The following is a 21,577-nucleotide window of genomic DNA, read 5'->3' as shown; positions in this document are numbered from 1 at the left end:
TGTGGGGTTTTTTTTGTTGGTTTTTTTTTTTTTTTTTTTTTTTTGTATGGGCAGCCACTTTCAGGTGTGAAAAATGAGTGCTTATTCCCAAGGTGATTTTTCTAGAAACACTGCAGCATCTCATCACAGTGGATCCTTGCTGCATGCATAGCATACTGTCTGTCCTGACAGAACAGGGCTGGAGGGGAAGGGGATGGTGAAGGAGAGACAGAATTTTCTGAGCCGTCAGATGGTGGCCTTGTCACTGTTGGAGGAAAGGAACAGTGCTGTCTTTGTTAACTGTTGATCTCTTCTAGCTGTGAGTAGCTGCTGTTCTTCTCATCTGCCAGCAGCTTCAACTGTAATTTTCATGTCTATAGATGCAAAAGTGTACACAGACCATCCTTCCTTCTTCACTAGTCTTCCTCCCCAGAATAAGTTACCGTAATAAGTAGCTGCATTTTTCCAGAGCTATTGCAAAGCTAACAATGGAAGTAGTGATGGTTACATCTTTTTAATATTTAAAATGCAGCTTTTAATTTAGTCTGTGTTTTCAGAGTAAAAAGTGTGTTTCCTGCACAGAAAATACAGTACACGATTTTATTGATTTGCTGATAATGTTCAGCAAAAATGGCTGGGTTGTTCCTGCTGCTAGCAGATTTGTAATTATTTCAGTTATTATACATAGCGTACTAAAGTCTGCAGTGGGGTTGGTGCTTGTTATGTCTTGGTTAAAGAGTTGTAAACTTTTATTTCCCCAGTGAACAGAACAGTTGGTGAGGGGAAGAAGGAAAAAGCCAATGTCTGTGCCTCTTTCTGGGAATCTTCTGGTGGTTTCCATCCCACCAGGGATTTTAACCCTCACAAAAACCTTTCTCAGACATATTTCCCTTCCGTCTGTGGGCACAGATGGTTTGCACCGGCACTATAGTTCAGAAAAGAAAAAACATGATTCTTTGCCAGTTCAGTAGCCTATAGTGAGCATCTCCACAAGTGGGGAAGCCTTAGGGCTGCTGATGTCTATTCCTCTTCCTTCCCCTCCTCTTCAACACATACAGAGACCTATCAAAGTATGACAGTGCTATTCTGTCCCCTGCCTGTATTTCTACAGCGTGGTACAGTACTTAGCTCTGAGGATTGCTCCCTGAAGTAGTATCACAGTCTTTACTTGATTCTGCTGACAAAAAGCTTGTCTTAAGTTCTATAGAAATAAGAATTGAAAATATGCTCTACTTTTTAGAAGCCTGTTTGGGCTATGTAGGCATGCAAGAAGTTTCCCAGGAGCCAGGGCAAAAAAGGATGTGCACCTATGTAAAGCTATAGATTAAGTGGCTTTGTATATACTAATGTAAACTAGAGCTGCTGAAGAGTGTTTCCCTGCCCTGAGGGACTTTGCAGGAAATCCACGTTATAATGCAGTATGTCCTGCAAAGCAGGGTGCCAGAGCGAGCAAGGGAGGAGAAAATGAGACATTTTCAGTGAAGTGAATGATGTGCGATAGAAACTTGACGATGGGATGATTCAGGACAGACTTTTACCTTTAATTCCACTCTTCATGTATCTGAGCCAAAAGCAGAATACGTCTGTCCAGTATTATTTTTAATATAGCACATGAATGACAAATACGGCTGGATTCAATTTGTGAAAGAAGCGTGAAATTAGCAGTTGTGAAATATCCTCCATTAAAAATTAATCATGGTTTTTACCTTTTTGTTATTTATTGAAGGTATAAACACATGTAGGAAGGGAAGAAGTTGACCTGTCCAAGGAAAATAAAATGGTTTGGAGAGTTTTATAATGTTAATCTGAGCTGCTGGTTATGTCACCTGTTTTCACAAGCTGAATGCTGTGCCACATCTCATTTTGCTCTTATACATGTATGTGGGTTCAGTTCTGCTGCTGAACACTACACTGCCATCGTCTCCTGACCATGACCATCACACATGTGGTGAGAAGAAAGTCCTAAGTGCTTCCAAATGACAATGCTGTGAAGTCTTTGCCTTTCCTTATTTGCTAACTTCTGTGGTTCATTGTCACAGTCGTGTTTCATCCTTGGGCTGTTGTCTTAAGCAGCAGAGGAGCACTTGATTGCACATTAGCTGCAGCTGTATCTTCCTCCACAGTGCTGCAGTGCCTGAGCCAGGCCCCAGGGCCTGGCATGTCTATTGCTGGCATGAAGAGCCAAGGGACACCCTCTGGTTGTGGGACTGGGGCTGAGGCAGTGGGATTGCAAGGCTGGCTACACGGTTTGGGGCATTCAGTAGTGTGTGCGGCTAGGAATTGGTGGTAGTGCTGTGTATGGCAGGCTGCAGGATCTGGGTGCTGATATATACTTAACAGTTTAATATTTTAATTTCAAATTAATTCAAATCTAATCATTCAACCCATAATTAGGACCATGTTTTTCTCTCAAACACATCAGTCATGTGACTGTTGAAAAGATGGTCCCATTTATTTTAGCCGTAACTGCTGTAGATGGCCACGTTGTTTTTCTCTCCCTAAGTAACTTTCACCACTCCCTAAGACGCTCATCAATTTTTTCTTAAGGAAACTCATTTTTACCCAGTAATGAGGACAGCTGCATTCCTGAATCTCTTACCAGCATATAACTTCAATGAAGCCAATGTGGCTCTAACTCATGCTGAAGAGATGGAAGTCAGTCCAAATACAGTTATAAAATAATGTTCGTGGTTGGAGTAGTGCAGGAGTTACCATTGCCAGCAAGTGTCAGGCAGTGAGAGATTCTGGGGACAAATTCCCACCCTTCCCTGAGTAGGGAGGGGAGTGAGACTGGGGCTGCAGGAAAGTAGTCAGAGTTTGTTGGCTTTGAATGCTTCACATGAAACACGTGCAAATACAAGATAGTATTTTAGTTGTATATAGGTTTTGGGTTTTTTTTAATACTTACCTATTAATAATGTCAGTACTTTCAGCAACCTCAGCAACAGATAATTGCACTCTTATTTTTTGTACAAAAGCTACATGAAACTGAGGGGAAGAAAAATTCCTTGGCTTCTGAAAATAAATGTTAAGGAACTGTGCTTCTCAGAGCTGCTCCCATGCTGAAATTACAAATTTAGTGAACTCTCTGTGTGCTACTGACTGAAGTAGGAGCTGTGGTATCCACCTTAAAAAGCCAAACTTTCTTCTGTCAGTTTGTGTAATCCATTTTTTTCTGACATAAGAAAGAATGAATGACATTTGAATTGAAAGCTTCTTTTCCTTTTTATATCAGAAATAAAAAATCATTAGGAGAAGAATAATAATACTAAATACGTTGAGATGACTTCTTGTTGGCACTCCCATTCCAAGCTTCAATTTCAAGTATAATTGCATTTTTTTTTCTCCTTTGGGCTGCAGTGCTGAATAATCTTAAATTGCTGTGACAGAGACAGTAAGTGTGAGACAGCCTGAGGGGAAGCTATGAGTTCAGGATGTCTTCGCTAGGACGTGCTGGGACAGCGGGGATCCAGCAGTGCATCTCAACCACCAAATGCTGTGGCGGCAGCAGGGAAACAGGGATGTCCCTGTCCTCCTGGAAAAGAAGCAGCCTGATCTTGCTCCTGTTTCTTCTCCTTCCCCACAGAAGTACCTCCATTTCTTAAGTGGAGTCTACTATTTTTCATGCAATCATGGAATGGATTGGGTTGTAAGGAACCTTAAAGATCGAGCTCTAACCTCTGCCCAGGGCTCCACCCAACCCAGCCTGGAATGCATACAGGGATGAAGCATCCACAAAATGTCTAGGCAGGCTGTGCCAGTGCCTTACTGCCTTCTAAGATATTATTTAATGATGAAGAATGACTCCTTCCTTTACCTTTCCCACAAAATCTCCACAGCTTATGTAAGCTTGTTTATTGATGTTTAATTCATTGTCATGTTAAGAAACATGGGGTAATAGTTGAGAGAGGATAAGAGTTTTAGGATTGCAACTGTGGCAGTAAACCAAAAAAGCCAATTCTCTTTTCTGCTGTGTTTTCTCCTAATGGAGGTGTTTAAGAGGAGTTGTTGAATTTTCCTTTACTTTCCTCAAATTAAACAAATTAGAATCTCCAAAAAGCCTTGCAGTCTGGGAGGAGATGGAAACAAAAGCAGCCCCAGCTGCAGAAGGTCAGGCTGTGCTGAATCCTACAGCTTGGCATTACGTTCTTCAAGCTTTGCTACAGGAGCATTTTTAGCAATTCGGCTTTCACAAGTTGCCTGGTGGCACCATGCACTGGAGGCTCAATCTGGGGATTACTTCATTAAGGCTTGCAGGAGGTGTTGTGAAGTGGGAGATGACTTTCTCCTCAGCTGTTTGCTAGAGTGGCATGGGAGGCAGCAGCTGCAGCCAGGCAGCTTCTATTTGCAAAGGCTGGGAAGTGCTGGAGGGTGGCTGAGATTAGCACTTCCCTGTGAAACGTTTCTTACATCTCTGGATGGGCTCAATGCTGTGGCAGGAGGTTTTTCTTTGTTAAGCTGTTTCGAAATTGAATGTGCAGCTGTGTGAGGTTTTGGTTTCCCTCTGCTTTCCAGTGTGTTTCATTCAGATGTTTAGTGCCCAAAGCTAATGACCCAGAAATTCATGTAGGATATGATTTTAGATGGTAATGTGGGAACTGCACAGCCAGTACTGCAGCTTCCCTCTACTCCAACCCTTATGAGAGTGTTAGAATTATTTTTGTTTACCACAGACTGCTCATCCAAACATTTATTTTTTTTTCTATTTAGGCAGTACATGCATGAATGGACAGGACCACATCATCTTGTATCCTGCATTTTATACTACATTTGTGAATCAGCTCACCTCCATAAGCAAAAATGAAAAGCGTGAGCCTGCTTTGGTTCATGTTAACACTGATGAACCTCTTATTTTGGCTTCAAAGTAGCATTTAAATCAATGACAGGTCCAGAACAATTTTATATCCATGCTTGACTGTCTGGGCTCCAGACATAAAAATACTGTATTTTAGATTGTGTAGCTTTTTTTTTTTTTTTTGTAATTTTTTTTTTTTTAACATTATATGAGAATGTATTGGGGATTTCTAAGAGTGTTAGTGAAGTTAGTGTGTTAGATAGGTGCTTGCTGTGAAATGAAAGCAATAGGTGAACCTGCTTTCAGATGTAATCCTTTTTGCTGCATTGTCTGTGTGCTGCTGTAGTGTAGCTGTGGGTTACAGACTTATTGGTGAGTCAGTCAGAGTGACCATACTGGGAAAATTCCATTTGGAGAAGGATGCGTGCCTTGGAGAGGAACCGCAGCTGAGCTGCAGTCTGTTATCTGGTTTTGGTTTGATTTTTTTTATTTTATTTTTATATGGTGAGATCATCTGAGTGGAAAGAAGTCAACCATGTTATTTAATTGCATGGGTTTTTCATAAAAAGATATTTACTTGATTGTTCATTTCTGTAACTTACTTCAAAGGCCATTTTCATTTGATGCAAATGTGGCTTTGAATTGGCCTGAAATGTTACAGGAACCAAAACAGAAAGGGTGTGTAAATGTGAATGGAACGCCACCAAGACTTTGTCAGATGCAGATCCTGTGGGCCCCAGCACCATCCCTAGAGGACTGTGTTAACACAGAAAGCATCTTCATAGTACGTATCCCACGAGTTTCTTGTAGCCAGTATCAGGGACAGCTCATAGAGTCTGAAGCGTGGTCCTTCAGTAGTGGAATAGATCTTTCAATTTTCAGGTTGTTTTCTCAATTTTATGTTGCTTAGTCACACTGAACTTATTAGGTTACAATTAGCATCCACTTGTGAGCAAATCCCAGCAACAAGAAGAGGACAACATCAATTTATTCTGTAATTTAGGGACCATCTTTTGGTAAATAAACAAGAAGTGAAGAAAAATATATCAAGTCTTTTTAATGCAGTGTAGAAAATGTTTCCTCTTGCAATACACTGTTCTGCTATCCAAGCAAAACTGAATATAAATTGAAGCTGATTCATACAGGACTTCATTCTACTAAGAGGATAATTTCTGTCAGCTTTCTCATGAGAAAGCTGTGGATTTTAGATTGTAAACACCCCAGAATATGATCTACATATGAAAGATTCCAAGGCAATTATGAGATCACCTTTTAAAATGGAGAAACTGTCCATGGAATTTAAAATACCACTCTTTTCATTTTGCAGCTTGTCGACCTGGGTTCTACAAAGCTTCTGCTGGCAATGTGAAGTGTGCTAAATGCCCACCTCACAGCTCTACCTATGAAGATGCATCTCTGAACTGCAGGTGTGAAAAGAATTACTTTCGCTCTGAGAAAGACCCTCCATCCATGGCTTGCACCAGTGAGTAGCATCATTGTGCTTGGGGCTGTCGTTTTTGCTCTTCCATCTGTATCTGAGCAGCTTGCTTGCTTCCTTCCCATGTTCCACTGCAGTCAGCCATCCATTGCCTCCCATGTTTTCATACATGTTGGACAGGCTACCAAAAACTGTTGGGCTGGATTTGTATCATTTTCTTCTCATTTTCTCCGTTTTGTCAGAGTTGAGAAGGAGAGCTAAGGCTTTTAAACTCACACCAATCAGCAAAATCCAAGAGCAATTATCAATAGCTGACCTACAGAACAATTGTAGAAGTGCAACCCCCCTCAGTCCTGAACTATGTTCTGAGAGTACTGTTTAGAGCAAAACATTGTTCTTGATGCTCTAGTTCTGTAGTCTAGTGAAATATTTCAGGAGTCTCTACAAGAATTAACTAGAACAGTTTGGTTATGTTTTTTTTGCTTTAATATGCCTGTGCCCTTGTTACTCTCATTTTAGAGCAATACAGAAATGCCTTCCCTTTTCTTTGTAGGACCACCATCTGCTCCAAGAAACGTTATTTCTAACATCAATGAGACATCTGTTATCCTGGACTGGAGCTGGCCTCTTGACACTGGGGGTCGAAAGGATGTCACTTTCAACATCATTTGCAAAAAATGTGGAGGAAGCAGCAAGATATGTGAGCCATGTAGTGACAACGTACGATTCTTACCCCGTCAGACTGGCCTCAGCAACACCACAGTGACAGTAGTGGACCTTTTGGCACATACCAATTACACTTTTGAGATTGATGCAGTCAATGGGGTATCTGACTTGAGTACGCTTTCCAGACAATTTGCTGCTGTCAGCATCACGACTAATCAGGCTGGTGAGTCTCCTCCTGACGACCCTTTCTTTGTTCAGAACTACTGAGGTGTATGTACCTTTGTCTCTGCTCCTCGTTTTACAGAGTTACTCAGAATGCTCATACACTAGGGTAACTAATTGACTTGAATGTGCTAGTAAAAGTAAAAGCAGAAACAAACTCAGCATGTGCTGCTGTCAAAGGACCTGGCAGCATAGCTATTATGATTAACTCCCAGTCCCCAGTTAATAGTCCTTAATAGCAGACTCATATGATTCTGTAGCCAGAATGTGTTTTATTAATAAAACCAGATTTTAATAAAACACTCATTTCAATAATCTCCAACATAAATTACTGTAGTAATCTTAGTGATTAATTTTGATTAAATAGAAGTGAAAAAAATGCTTTGATATTAGACACATCAAAAGCTAACATTAAATTAGAGAGGCTTAAAACATTGCTTTTTTTTATTATTTTGATTATTTTTATCCTGTGCAAGTTTTCTCACCAATCCTGAACCACTGCCAACATGATGGGGCTGTGGAGCTGAATACTGAATTAGTACTTGGTCCCTTGGCTGGTAATGTGCAAAGGGATTGCTCTGCTTCTGTGGAGACTTATTACAGTCATCTAGGCCCTGCGCAAGCACAGCAGTATGCTCTGACTGTCAGATTAGAGCTTTTGTTACTGCTGCATTATTCTGCCATTTGTGTCTTATTTATCAAGGTTTCGTCTAGAAGTTGTGAAGAATCTAGGCTGTTCTCTAGCATTTGTTTAGGTGTCAAGATTGGAGAAATGCTTGCCAGTAAAGGGAAAGACTAAGTCCTTAAATTACGGTGGCCCTACTCCTGCTGTTCAGAATCAGGATGCTTTGTACTAAAAGCACGTGTGTATGCAGTGAGACTGCTTTCACCTCTTCCCATCCCACATCACATCTCAAAAATACCTACATCTGTCTTCCTCAAAGCCCAGACCAAGTTAAGATCATTCGAAGTAGACATTCTCCTAGTAAGCTGTGTTATTGCAATGTTTTTCACTATGGAGGTTATGTCTCTTCTCCTCATATATCAGATCTGCTTTTGGTGGGAGGCATAGAAATGTGAGAACAGATGGTTTTCTGACAGCAGTCAGTATATTTGCAAATGCTCTGGAGAACTATCTAACTCTGTAGTAGGCAGAAAGAGGTGGATCTGCTCAATAGAAATGTCTTCTTGTGATCCCTTTCTCACCTAGGTATTGACTTCAGCTCTGAAACATGCTTTATATATATATATATATATATATATATATATATATATATATATATATATATATATATATATATATATATATATATATATATATATATATGTATGTATGTATAACAAATAAACTGCTATTGTTGTATTTACATTTTTGGGATATTTCTGTCAGTGACTTGAGCAGCTTTTGTTTAGTTGCTCTTTTCTGATTTCTTTTGTATCAGAGACACTTCTTTTCAGACTGTTCATCACCATAGCAGCTAGAAATCACCTGGGGACACTATTAAATGAATTCTGTAGGATCAGTGAAAGGTATTTCTCTGCAAAGGTCTTCTGCTTTGCAAGGTGCTTCCCCAGGGCCCAGAGCTGGCTGCCTTTGCAACATGATGCAAGGTGGATTTTGATTTTGTTTTGGAACACATGACTCTTGCGACATGGTTGTCAGGGTCAATGCCTTGCTGGAAAGAGCCGTTTTGTTTAATGCAACTCACAGACTGCTTAAGCAGTTTATTTATTTTCTTCTTTTATGCATAGCAATGCATAGGTGCATTTAGATGGTGTAACTTGTATGAGTTTAATTGTTCTGTCTCTTGATCATGCTGGTTGATTTACTTTGTCAGATTTCCCCTTGAAGCTATGCATGTTGCTAAAACTAGACCTCAAATATGTATGTCAGTTATCTTAAGCATAGTTACAAGAAAGCAGTTTCTCTAGAATTCCCTTTCTATTTTGGTCAAAACTAGAAGTATGCCTTCTTTTCATATCATATAGAAGAACCAGAAAGGGGCGTGAGAAAGTCTGAGGACCTTAGATAACCCTGAATTATACAGTTAACTACTGGGAGCATTTCAAAAGATTTAAGGCACTGTTGAGCTGGATATGAAAGAGATCAGAAGAACCAAAAGCCAGTCACAACTTTAGGGCTATTATTTGTACTGTTCGACTTTAGGTACATGCCTTCAAGGGTCAAGGTACATACCAGTCAAATAAAGCTCTAATTAAATAAATAAGCTGTGCTGAACTTAAGAAAATAAGAGAGGCATATTGCTTTGGGAGTTGTGTGGGTGGGGTGTCACTTGTGGTTAAGTATTTTTGTATGGCCAGGCAGATCCTGGGGACAGGGCTACTGGCAGGCCCACAGAAGGAATAGCGTTAGCAGAATAGGAATTCAGGAGAGAGGATGAAGTATGTAACACCTGGATCTCTTCTCCGGGATCTCCTGAATCCAGACACTTTCTGATTTGAGATACAATGACTTGAGAACTCTGTGTCCTTTCAATGGACATGATGAAGTAGCAGTACTCATCCTGGACATTTAGTATCCATGTTTTTCTTTCATCCACTGTCAGGGTTCATTCCAGCCTAGAGAAAAATATTTTGCAAAATCATTAAAAAAAAGAAAATGTTGTATGAGTACATGAGTTTCCAAGAACTTGAGACAGATCTGCAGATTGGTTTTGATTTTCTAATTATAAAAGTAGGACATTTGTGGCAGTTACCTTGGTGGTAAAAAATCATATATTGCACAACTTCATACAAGCTCAGTTGAAACAATTATCAGTTGTATTTTGTTTGCTGGGCCTCTGAGTTCCAAAGTTCTACTGAAAAGTGAACAAACCTTTGTCTCCATGCTTCTCATCACACGCATGGGAATTTCTGCCTGCGCATCCATCTCCAGTCAAACAGGTCAGAACATGCATTGTACTAACCTTCTTTTATCTGGCGACTGGGAGATCTGCCAGAGTGCATTAAAATAAATTCAGCTGATACGTGAGTCAGTCAGTTTGCACAGCAGCTCCATTTGTAAATGTAAACACATCATATACACACATGCAGACACATTTGTAATTTGCATAGACTTGTAGATACCCACACACAAAGAGCCACTTTAGATGTTGCTGAAAAAAAAATCTGATGCATGTGCAATGACTCTGAGCCCTAGAATCTCTAACTAAAAACTGTAATAAGGTTTTAGTGGAGAGTTTTGAAAGTTGATATAGAATAAAAGAAGTGTGTTTTGTTGTCAGCTGTAAAGTTTGAAGCATCCAGACTGCTAGTATTGAAAGTTCAAGAAAGATACTACATTTTAAACTACAGAACTGGTGTAAAGCCAAGATCCAGCCCTCTGCATTAACAGAAATTCTGAATCATTTTGGGAAATAGTGCTCTTCTTCTTCCAACTGTCTGTCATAAGTTTCATTGTGCTTTTATTGCACTGTTTTCCTTACCTTCCAGTGAAGATGAGTAAGCAGGGATCTCTGAAAAAAAAAACAAAAACAAAGGCCTTTCACAAAATATGACTAGACAGATATAACGCTGGAAAATTTCTGGTACATCTTTCTATCCTTGTTGTGGAAATAAGAGAAAAGGCACACATTTCTCTGTAATTTATATTGTAGCTCATCCTCTTTAACTGGAGTGTAATACATGCCTTCAGTTGCCAGGCATCCCTCTAATCATTTTGAAGCGTTCTGAGGCTTTCACTTTATGTCAGTGTGGTGCATCACACAGATGTCATCTCCTAATAACACCAATCAACCTTACTTAGAAAGGGTCAGTGAGGCTATGGGTGATTGTCTGGAATTTGGTGTCCCTCGAGGTGGTTGTGTTAGCAGTGAATGTGCCAAGCAGAGTGGCTGACACCTGTGCCATGCTGCTTGGCTTGCTAGTGAAGTGATCAGGTGCCTATGCATAGATATTCTAGGTTCATTAGGTTTTCTGACCACAGTTTGTGCTTTTTTAAATGGTTGTTTGTTTTTGCTTTTTTAATCTGTAAAACCAGCAAGTGGTGGCTTCCTTGGAGCTTTAAAAACAACTCAAAGGAAAAAGACATTCAGATCAGGTCAGAACAACTCTATATTTACTTTGGGCAGTAACAAGCACAAAATTCCCACCGAAGGAGATGTAGGCCTCCATGAGTTCTCCCCTTGATCTCTTTTCTGGGCTGTGCAGGCTGAGGGACCTCAGCTCATGTCTTTCCCTCCAGACCCTTCACCATCTTTGCAGCCCCTCTTTGGACACTCTAATAGTTTGATGTCCTTCTTACATTGTAGTGCCCCAAACTGCACACAATGCTTGAGATGAGGCAGCACCAGTGCAAAGCATAGGAGAACAATCCCTTCCCACAGCTCGATATGTATGCTGTAGAATTCAGTCAAGAAAAAGACTTTAAGATTTAGTAGGCACAGCAAGGTCAGGCTGAGCAATTAGTAGGTTATCCAATGCAAAACACAGCCACTGTCAGGAATATACTTATATTGAACATATTTTGTTGATACTTCATGAGAAAGTAACATCTTTTCTTCTGTAACACCGTTTTTATGCTACTATATAACGTCATATGGTTTGCAGATACAACTCAGGAATGCTGAGCAAAATGTAGGCATTTTAACCAAAGATTTAATTGACTTAACTGAACATTTAATAGACATACTCTCTGCAGTGACCTTTGCAGTCTAGAGGAGACAAGGAGAACATTCAGAACTAGTAGATATCTGCACTGATACCAGATGCTAATCTGTCAGGCACTTCTTAAGTAGCCTTTACTATCCCAGTGATATTCCAGTGCACTCAGTGCCATACCCATTCCTGTAGTTGATTGTCCCCTTCATCTGAGGAGGTATAACTATGCACCACTAAATGCTGGAGACCAGTGGGCTGGAAAACAGCTTTACAGAGATGTCCCTGAAGATTCTCATAGATCTAAGCTGACCACAAGCCAGGAACATGCCCTTGAAACTATGAAAACCAATAGCATGCATAGCTTCAGTAGGAAGAGCATCGCCAGCAGGTTGAGGGACTTGATTCTTCCCCCCTACTCAGCCCTGATGAGACCACGTACAGTGTGATCAGCTTGGCCTCCCCCAATACAAGAAAGACATGGTTACACCAAGGCAAGTCCAACACAGGGCCACTAGGATGTTAAAGGCACAGGAATGTTTGTCATGTGAGGAGAAGCTGAGAATGTTTAGCCTGGAGAAAGCTCCGGGTGATTTTATACCTGTTTATAAATGCTAGATGAGTAAATGTGAACAAGATCCACGCTACTCTTAGTGGGATCTGATGACATGATGTGCACATACTGAAATACAAGAAATTTCAAATAGAGGGAAAAACTTTACACTTTGTGACTGAACACTGAAACAGGCTGCCCAACAAGATAGCAGTGGCTGGAAAGGACTGTTCTCTAATTTCTGTTCTCTCTCAACCTTTGTTTTTGCATTCATAGAACAAGGCCTTAGGAGGAGTAAACTCCACATACATATAATCAGGTTGGAGAGAAAGTAAGCCTGTGCATGGAGGGGGTCTATCAACTTTAATATCCTTGCTTGAAAGAAATTCAGAAGAGTGTTGTTGAATCATTTGTTTTGGTATTTAGCAATGAAAATCTCAAAACTCTTACCATTTGTTATAGCACAAAATGTTTGTGTACATGAGCATGAAAAACTGCAGTAGGATTGAATTATTTTACAGAACACCTCCATAAGAATGCATTGCTTTGAAGGGAGAGATTTGATTTAGATAAATTACCTGTGAGTTAATGACTCCATTCTAATTGTTTTCACTGGAGATTCTGCAGGATCCAGTCTTATTCTTCAGTGTGTTGTACATCATTATTGTATTCTATTCAACAGCTATAGTACTTCCACTTTGAGTCAGCTGTGAGTAAATTGAGAGCTACTTTCCACTTGCTAGCTATATTCACATGAATATTAGGATGCCTAATAACGGGTGAAAGTGGTTTCAAATCCCTTGTGAGCATTTCAGTTAAACTGCCTTAAACCTCTGTGTAGTTGCATGTGGTGCAAGGAGGACTAAGACCTAGAAAACTAAGCTGCTATCCTGAGAGAGCCTGTGTGTAGTTATGTTGCTAGTTGAAATGGCTTTGAGTCACCATGCAGTTGTCCAGGTTACACCATAGGGGATGCAGGAGCAGTGCAAGAGAGTGAAATCAAAACTTTGAAGAAGGTAGATAGGAACGAGAGTTTGCGCCTGTGACATTTTTACTGCACTAGCAGTTCCCTGGATCTAACAGTTACTCCCTCTCAGGCTGAATATTCTGTCTCAAAATCCCAATTGTGTATGTGCAATTTTCCTGAGCTGTTGCCCATTTTATTGCTTCCAATAGAAGTCAGAGTCTAGGATTCCAGGCAAATAATTATGAACAAGAAAGTTCAGTGTCAATAATTACAATTTTTTTTGCTTTTTAATGAATATACTGATGCTGAAACTTTTGGTTTTTAATATCTCAAGTCTTTACTATGTGTCTGCTCAATAACAAAATAAGGTCATTTTATTTTAATCCCTAAAAGTAACAATGTAATAGCTCTAGAGGTATTCGTATGTTTGATTAGTTCTTAAGAAGTTAAGGCCTTGTAAAATGAGGCCTCCACTATGCAGCTGTTGAGACACCTATGCATGCCTGTAGCATACAGAATAATGATAAAACGATACACTATATGTAATCTCAGGGTTCTCTAGGTTCAAAAATATTCGAAGAGGCTTTGAGTGCAAAACTGGCCAACAGGTAAAGAAATTATCATCTTTGACATAAGTAGTTTAAAGGGTAGATTGCTGGTATGTCTTGATCTGTGTTTGACATCTGTGGATTGAAAATCCTAATCTGTCCATTCAGAGTCACTTTGAGGGATAAAAATTTAAAATGAGTAAGAAATCAGCAGAAGTTTGCAGTTCTGTTGTAGGCAAAGTATTTCTTGGCTTGCTTAGGAAGCTGTTCAGATAACCTCAGAACTAGAGCTTTTCTTGCTTGAAACCTGTTGCTTCATGGAAATAAATTCAGCACCAAGTTGGGCACCAAGCTTTACTTGAATATATGTCTCTGATTTCTTGTGGCAACTGTGGCACTGTCTCTGCCTTCAGCCTTTATTCTGCCAAGCTAGACTGTGCTGTCTTCAGCAACTTCCAAATGACATGTGATGCTCCTGGCTAAATAAAATCCATATTTAGAAAGGGCTGTGTGCACTTTACAATCTGTCTCCCAAGACAGGTCCCTTAAGTAGATGTATCCTCAAAGAGAGACAGTTTGAGAAAGCCACAGATGTTTGGTGCATGATATATTTCTCTCTTTCCCTATGGTCCTTATGAAAAGGACATGAAGATAGACTTATTAAAAGTGAGCTAATGACATGATGTAGGGACTCTCTGGTTCATTGACTGTTATTACAGCTGTGCCCCATTACATCCCGAATACCTAGGACATGCTTGTTTTTTGAATGACATTTATCTCTTGAGTTTCAAACATTCCTGACATAAATAAAGACTTTATGCTTTTCAAATGTGTTTTACAGCTCAGCCCAGAGGCTATTCAAGGATCATTTTAACTCAATAAAACTCCTCCTTTAGGGATATAAAAGGGAAGTGTTTTAACAATGTCACTCCATGCATGGCCTTATATTAGCTAGAGACGGTCTGCCTGAACAGCCTTTGATCCCTTTTCCCCTGGATGTGGAGAAAGCTATGCCAAGGATTCAAAGTCTGTGACATACATTGGTCTATTCAGTGCAAATGCAGACTTCGTGTGAATGCTCGTGACCTTAGGGAAAGTTCAAAGGCAGCATTTTTGCTTTTCCCATGTTTTCCCATTCTAGTGCTTTTAGCTACACACTTTACCTTTGTCAGAATTGGTAAAATGGTGAATAATGATGTTATTTGCCAGTTCTTTTAGTCTTTAATATGGGGCTGTGTGTGGATTTTAATTTAATTACCTTAGTTTGGTAAAATAATAAAAATAATGAAATGTAAATAAACAGGATGCTTAGCACTCAGTTAAATAATATTCCTTATACTTCTGACTCTCTTTTATCTACGCTAGCATTCTGAGTGATCACTGAGGGAAGTAATCTGTCTCTCTTTACTATAAGCAAAGATATCAGCTTCCCTTACCTCATTAAGCTCCTCCATTTAGACAATTTTCAGACAGTGGCAGCTGGAAGAAAAAGGTAAAAAGGTACTCTTTTCTTTTGGTTTGGGAACTATTTTTATTAATGGCAATTAATAGTGCAATATTTATTTTTTACAAGCATTTTAATGTAAAAACGAATTGCAGTTGAATACGTATACTTTCTAGTAAACCACGCTACTACATACAAAGAAACCCCCAAATCCTAAAGTGAAAGGACGTGTGATCACCTTTCTGTTCTGTTCCATCAGTGATTCTAATGTTCTGGTTAACCTTTGCAAAATCATTTGGTTCAAAGCCAGCTCTGAAAGTACTGAAGAATGACAGGGCAAGAGGTTTGTGAAATAATGTATGCATTCACAGTGATTTCTGATCAGGTTGAAAAGGCTCTAATGGAATTTACCGATAGACCAATTCAAGAGTTCATGGTGGCTATTTAAATATAAATACTTTATATCAGAAATTACTTATCCGAATACAGTTGTCCTCTACATTTTTGGATATTGGTATTTCTAGAGCTATTTCTTAAATACACTTCTTAAATTGTGAATGGCCTTTCTCTGATTGAGGTAATAACTTCCTGGGAAAAGAGAAGTCTACTCAGCATCTGACAGTTGACTTCACAGTCATGGGGAATAAATTGTTCATTCTGACAACTTAATGCCAGGAAGCCTGAGGTTCTAATGTCCTACAAAGTAATGTAACAATGGGGTGGGAAAGGCAAAGCAAAACTGTTTATTTTAAACTGATACAGTATTGAACACATTCAGTGAAAAAATATGAACTATTGAGGAGATCCTACCATCATCATCTCAAATGAAGTACAGAAAGAATAACATTTGTATTATGAGTACCATTGGGCTGAATTCTTAGGAAAGCATATACAGCGTTTGTCTCCACTGTGCAATAACAGTAGTGAACACCATGGCACCATAATTTTCAGTTTCTGAAGCTAGTGCCTTGTGCAGCTTGATACTTCCCAAATGGACATGGTGTTTCCATGATTTATTGCACACATGTTAAACATATGAGTAAGTCCAACATTTTGCTCGCCCTGTGAAAGGCATTTGCTATCTCTCTTCATAAAAGGAAGGAGAAATGAGAGCATGCCACTTAATGAAGTTTGCTTTTAATTTAGAATTTATTTGTAGGAGTGAGAAATGAGCTCTGACAATCACTTGTCCAGTGACAGCTGCTGCCCAGAAGGTTACCTTTCTCTGTACTTGAGAGTGAAATCCAGCAGCTGCCTTTTAGTGCAATTCCTGCTCAAGCTGCTTGTTTTCCCTTCTTTCCTTCAAGGCACCTATGCAGTGCCTGCAGCCACTCTGCAGTCTATCAGCACAGGCTAGAGTCCCTCAGCTTTCAGATGCATTCAAGTACTTTGCTCAGAATGCAGAAAATCATCCATTAAAAGAATTGCAGACATATTTGTCTCTAAAATGTTTTCTTCTTTTTTCTGGAGAAGCATCCATGTTTCTCATACATGATTTTGTTTCATCCAAAGTTAATCTGCCTCAATTTAACCGATAAGTTTTGTTCTTCTATTTTCCTTCTCATTTTGACTTGTGTAAATGCCCATATCTTGGTAGCCATCTAACAGACAGAATGAACCTTTACACCTAATATTTTTATAACTATTGTGTGCTGCAAAGATCCAGAGAAATGGCCTGCATGCTGCCACAGGCCTTTTGCTATTGGGATGGATAGGTTCTTGAATTGCTGGTCCCTGATGCCAGATAAGGTGTGCTGTGTTCTGTCTGATGGTTGCCTAACAGTGTTACAGAATCAGGTGACATTTTACAACGCGAGTCATTAAACTATATAGAGTCTGCTGCAGCTCGAGCAAAAGGTGCAAGAGCATGTATAAATGTACTGTGCTGGTTTAACTATGTGTCCTGGAGATTAAAGGCCAAAGGATTGTGTCTGCATATCCAGTCAATAGGTGGATAGCTGCATCTGGAAGAGGAGGATGCAGGTTTCCAACATGCTGTTAAAATGTGCCTTTTTCCTCTTACTCCCTCCTTCCCTGGGATCCACCAGGTGACTCAGCTCCAGCCTAACCTTTCTGGTATGCACTAGTGGGACCAGCCCCACTACTATTCACTATGGCACAACAGTGTAGCAAGGGCAGTGTGTGTTAGTAACTGTGCTCCATGAAGAAAACGGTAGTGCAACCCTAGAAGGTTTCAAGCAATGCAACTCCTGCTTTCTGTGAACAGTTTTTAATAAAACACCTAGATGTTAATCCACTGACTAGAGACTGGAGATGTAAAGGATCCAAGGGCAAGTGTAGAAGTCCATACAAACACATGTGATCATGTCACGGAGATACTGTACTGATTTGCGAGTCGTTACTTAGGACTTTGTCACAGATTGAGTGTTGTCTGCCAATAAGATGGTTGGATGAACGTGAAGATAGAAGTATATAAACCTAAATGCTGAGGTCTTGTTGTGTGGATGGAACATACATGTGCAACATGGCTGGCTGGGCTGGGCCCAGCAGGATTTGGGCTCCTAATTCTTGTGGCAGGGCAGATGCTGCTGTGTATCCTTGCTCATGTTTTGAGAGAAACATGAGAGAACAGCTTATCCCTTCAGACATTGGTCTTTACATGGGCCCTGTGTGATAATTCTGTGGTTTAGGCACTGGTGCTCTAAGGCTTACAGATTTGGGTTTGTGTCCCAGTAGATCCCGCTGTCAGAGACTGCAAAAGATTTAATTCTCAGATTATGATCTTTATTTACTCTTCTCGTTCCACATTACCTCCTAGGGGCATTAAAGAAAACTTATATTTTATATCAGATGACAGCATTATGATTAGATAATAAAAATCACCAGTTTTCTAAAGGAAAAGAAACAAGCCTTCTACTTATTCAACAGTGCATTAAAAGTTTCATTTTTTCTAATACAGTTTTACTGGCTCAGCTTTGTCCATGATCACCATCTCTGGGAATATTTTACTATCTGATGCTGATAGCTGGTTGCAAGCAAAAGCTGGAAGTGAGCAGACCATGGTCATTTTTAAAATGAAATTTGGGAGAACTTTACAAGGCCTTCTCTAAGATTTAGTTTGTGATCTAGAGACCTAATCAAGAAACAGCACAGTTCTAAATATTTCAGCAAATGTACACACATGACTTCCTTCCTAAAGTTAATCGTGAGTTCTCTCTGTTACAGAACAGGGAATTTTCTTCCAATATATACATCTGTAGGCCAGTCACATATGAAAACAATAACCAAGGAATAAGAAAAAGTCAATAAGGAGATTTATATACAGCTGCTATTAAACTGGAGAAAAAACAAATGATCTGTTGGGGTCAGTTTCTCTGGGAAATCAATTTGAGCAGAGTTTTATTGTCCTCTCTGCTAGATCCTTTATGTTATTTGCTTCCACCTTTAATAGTTGTGAGTGAGGAGGGTTTTACACTTGTGAGCCTAAGCTCCCTGGATCATTGCATTCGTTACCTTTTCAACATCCACATTCCCTGTTGTCACAAATGCTACCTAACAGCACTGAGCACTCAAAATACATTTCCCCTTGTAACTCTAGGGAGTTTTGATTGTTCATATTAACTGTTTAAACTAGTCATAAACCAGTTAGACTGTAGTACCAGTGCAACAGTAACCACTTGATTCATAAATGTCTCTACATACATGATATGTGACTACTGAGTATAGACTTTTTCTTGAGGAAAAATGATGGCATAACCTTTCCCTGCATGGCTGAAGAAGCCTAATGTCAGTTATAAACCAACCAACCAAACAAAAAAACTCAACTAACCAACTTTATTTTCAATGAGGAGGACTAATGAACTAATCAGAACACCAATAAAAATGTAAATACATGGAACCATGTGATCCACCAAATTTATCCAGCAATCACTGAAATGCTATTAACTCAATTTTTTTTTGTCTTAAAGAGCACTTTCCTTAAGTTTTGCTTTGAAATGGACATTCGCTAAATGACAATCACTTCAACTTGGTACTACTGCTGATGCTTTAATGTAATTTTTAAAAACTTCTGTTTAGCTAAAAAAACTTCACAGTATGTAATTTTTACTCTTTTTTTACTTATTTCATGGTCTTTAGGAAACAGAAAGCTAAGCTTGTGTCTTTGCTGGAATTTCAGTCTCTTCAGAAGTGATGATAGAACACAGTAACTGAAGAATTCTGATGAGAAGGAAAGATTAGATTAGCTGTGTTGCAAAATGGAAATTAAGGCTAACATTTACTTTGGACCAGAAATGGTTACTCTGAGATTCAAAAAGTTTTAGCAAGAAATACTATGAAAATAAGTATATTTCAGAAGATAATTATTTAGAACACTGTTTACATGGTTTTGTTTTGTTTTCCATTGTACTCTAGAGATGTGTACAAAAAAGAATTGTCTTCATGATCCAAATGTCAAGTTATTCCTCCTAAATGCATTCTAGACCTGAGTTGGACCCTTAGGTGACAAAGGCACTCGTGTTGTTGCATGACTATTTCCATTCAGGGCAATACATATATAGTGGTTGCCTTCACTTTTACTGCATATTAAATCCATTGATTGCAGTAGACCTAAACATAAACTTATAATTCATCAGAGAAAGATATTTTGTTACACTGGTGTTGAAGGACTTCTGTAACTTTAAAGCCTGCCTATCCAATAGATACAGAAAAAAAAATAAAAAAATAAAAAAGTTAGAACTGAGATTTAAATAATTCAGATTCTTGTACCAGGTGCCATGCTGATCCTTTTTACATTCTCTCTCATCTTAGTATCTTGGTCAAACCAGAGAATAATTGTCACCTCTTCCACCTTTGACCTGTTGTATTAGTGGAGGAGTAAGAGCTAGATGTCAACAGAAGAAAGAGTTCAGTAGATATAGATGGAGATATGGGCTGTGCAGGGTGCTGTAGAAGAGCCAGGTCACGTCCAACTCAGTTTGCAGCAGAGCTTGGTGTGGGACAGTCCAGGCTGGTTGCTGGGAGAGGTTCCTGTGAAGGCTGTCCTTTCTGGGTCTCTGCTTCCTATAGCAGAGACGTACAAAGGCACTATAGTCAGCTCTTGTGTGTGAAGTCCAGTGTGTACACACGGGTGCTGGAAACAACAGGAAAATGATAAAATGCATTCCCAGATTCTTTATTTTTCAAATCATATGTGCTCCAAAATTAAAATGCCCAGGTAGTGTGTAAGATGATTAAATAAGATGATGGAAAGAAAATATACAAGATGGTTAGGAAATTAATATTAAATTACAAACAAGTATCTTCCACTCTGAATACAATGATGTATATAGATAGTATATAGATAGTCAACCATAAAAAACATCTGAAGAAATCTTTCCTTTATGCCCTGAAGTTTACTTAAAGCTTCGTAACCTCTGTAATGCACATAATTAAGATATTGTTTTCAAAAGATTTGGATATGTATGTTTATATATATATGGATTTATATATCCAATTTCTATACCTCAATGGTTCAGCAGCTGGTGGAGTTCATCACTGTGCTGCAGAAACCAGATGTGCTCTGTGCGTGGGATTGAAAGTCCCTGAAACTTTTTGTTCTCTGGGATCATCCGTCTCCCCTCCACCCTCCCATGCCCTGGGATGCTGTCTCTTTCAGACACTGCGTGTGTGCAATTTCTAAGCAGCTTTGGGATTAGGAGAGGTATATGAATCTTTTATAATGTTATTGATTACTGTAGAGCAGACACTTTTCTTGTGAGCTGCTGTGAGATAAGTTACTGGTAGCATCTGCAATGATGTGTATAAATTAGCTTAAAATAATTAATACTGTGGAAGTTTTTTAAGGCCCATCCGTATCGGTGCATGTAAGAATATTTCTGCTTGCACTGAGTGCATTACAGCCCAAATTACTGTAATTTATTATGGGAAAAGCCATTTCTTTTAATCATATATTAATTATTCATAAAATCTGTATTAATGTTACCTTAATGGGAAGTGTTACCAGCTGCGATACTAGGCTTGGCACTCTGTTCAAACACAAAAAATAGATGAATAGCTTGGCTGAAAAAGAAGACATAAAAATGACTTACAGGAGCACGAAAGCAACAGACCTGGGTCTATGAGTTAGCATGGAGCTAGCTATGGCAGAGAAGCACAACTAGCTCTCGCCCCTTGCATTTTGGCTTCAGCACTGGTTTGTTCCTGGCTGCAATCCAAATGGAATTACTGGAGGATGTTGATTAGAAGCTGGGTCCTGTGTACTTTGTGCCCGTGCTTTGCAGCTCTTCAGCCAGAATGGATCTGGTGAGATCGAATAGAATCAAAGATCTGGTGATAGATCTGGTGGATAGAATCAATGGATCTGGTGAGATCGAATAGAATCAACCC

At 39.3% G+C, this 21,577-nt stretch overlaps 1 protein-coding gene across 1 annotated transcript in view; it reads left to right on the top strand.

The window, feature by feature from the left end:
• The window catches only part of EPHA3 (EPH receptor A3), a 215,294-nt gene that overhangs the window by 136,760 nt on the left and 56,957 nt on the right, over nucleotides 1–21,577 (top strand). Inside the window, exons 4-5 of the mRNA XM_065741938.1 lie at nucleotides 6,102–6,257; nucleotides 6,766–7,101. Coding sequence (XP_065598010.1) covers nucleotides 6,102–6,257; nucleotides 6,766–7,101 — 492 coding nt within the window. The remainder of the gene's footprint in view (nucleotides 1–6,101; nucleotides 6,258–6,765; nucleotides 7,102–21,577) is intronic.

The sequence above is a fragment of the Cyrtonyx montezumae genome, unplaced genomic scaffold, assembly GCF_038088225.1.
Source record: "Cyrtonyx montezumae isolate F1298 unplaced genomic scaffold, pur_monq_1.0 scaffold_3, whole genome shotgun sequence".
Classification (NCBI taxonomy): domain Eukaryota; kingdom Metazoa; phylum Chordata; class Aves; order Galliformes; family Odontophoridae; genus Cyrtonyx; species Cyrtonyx montezumae.
This window is presented reverse-complemented; position numbering and strand designations above follow the sequence as displayed.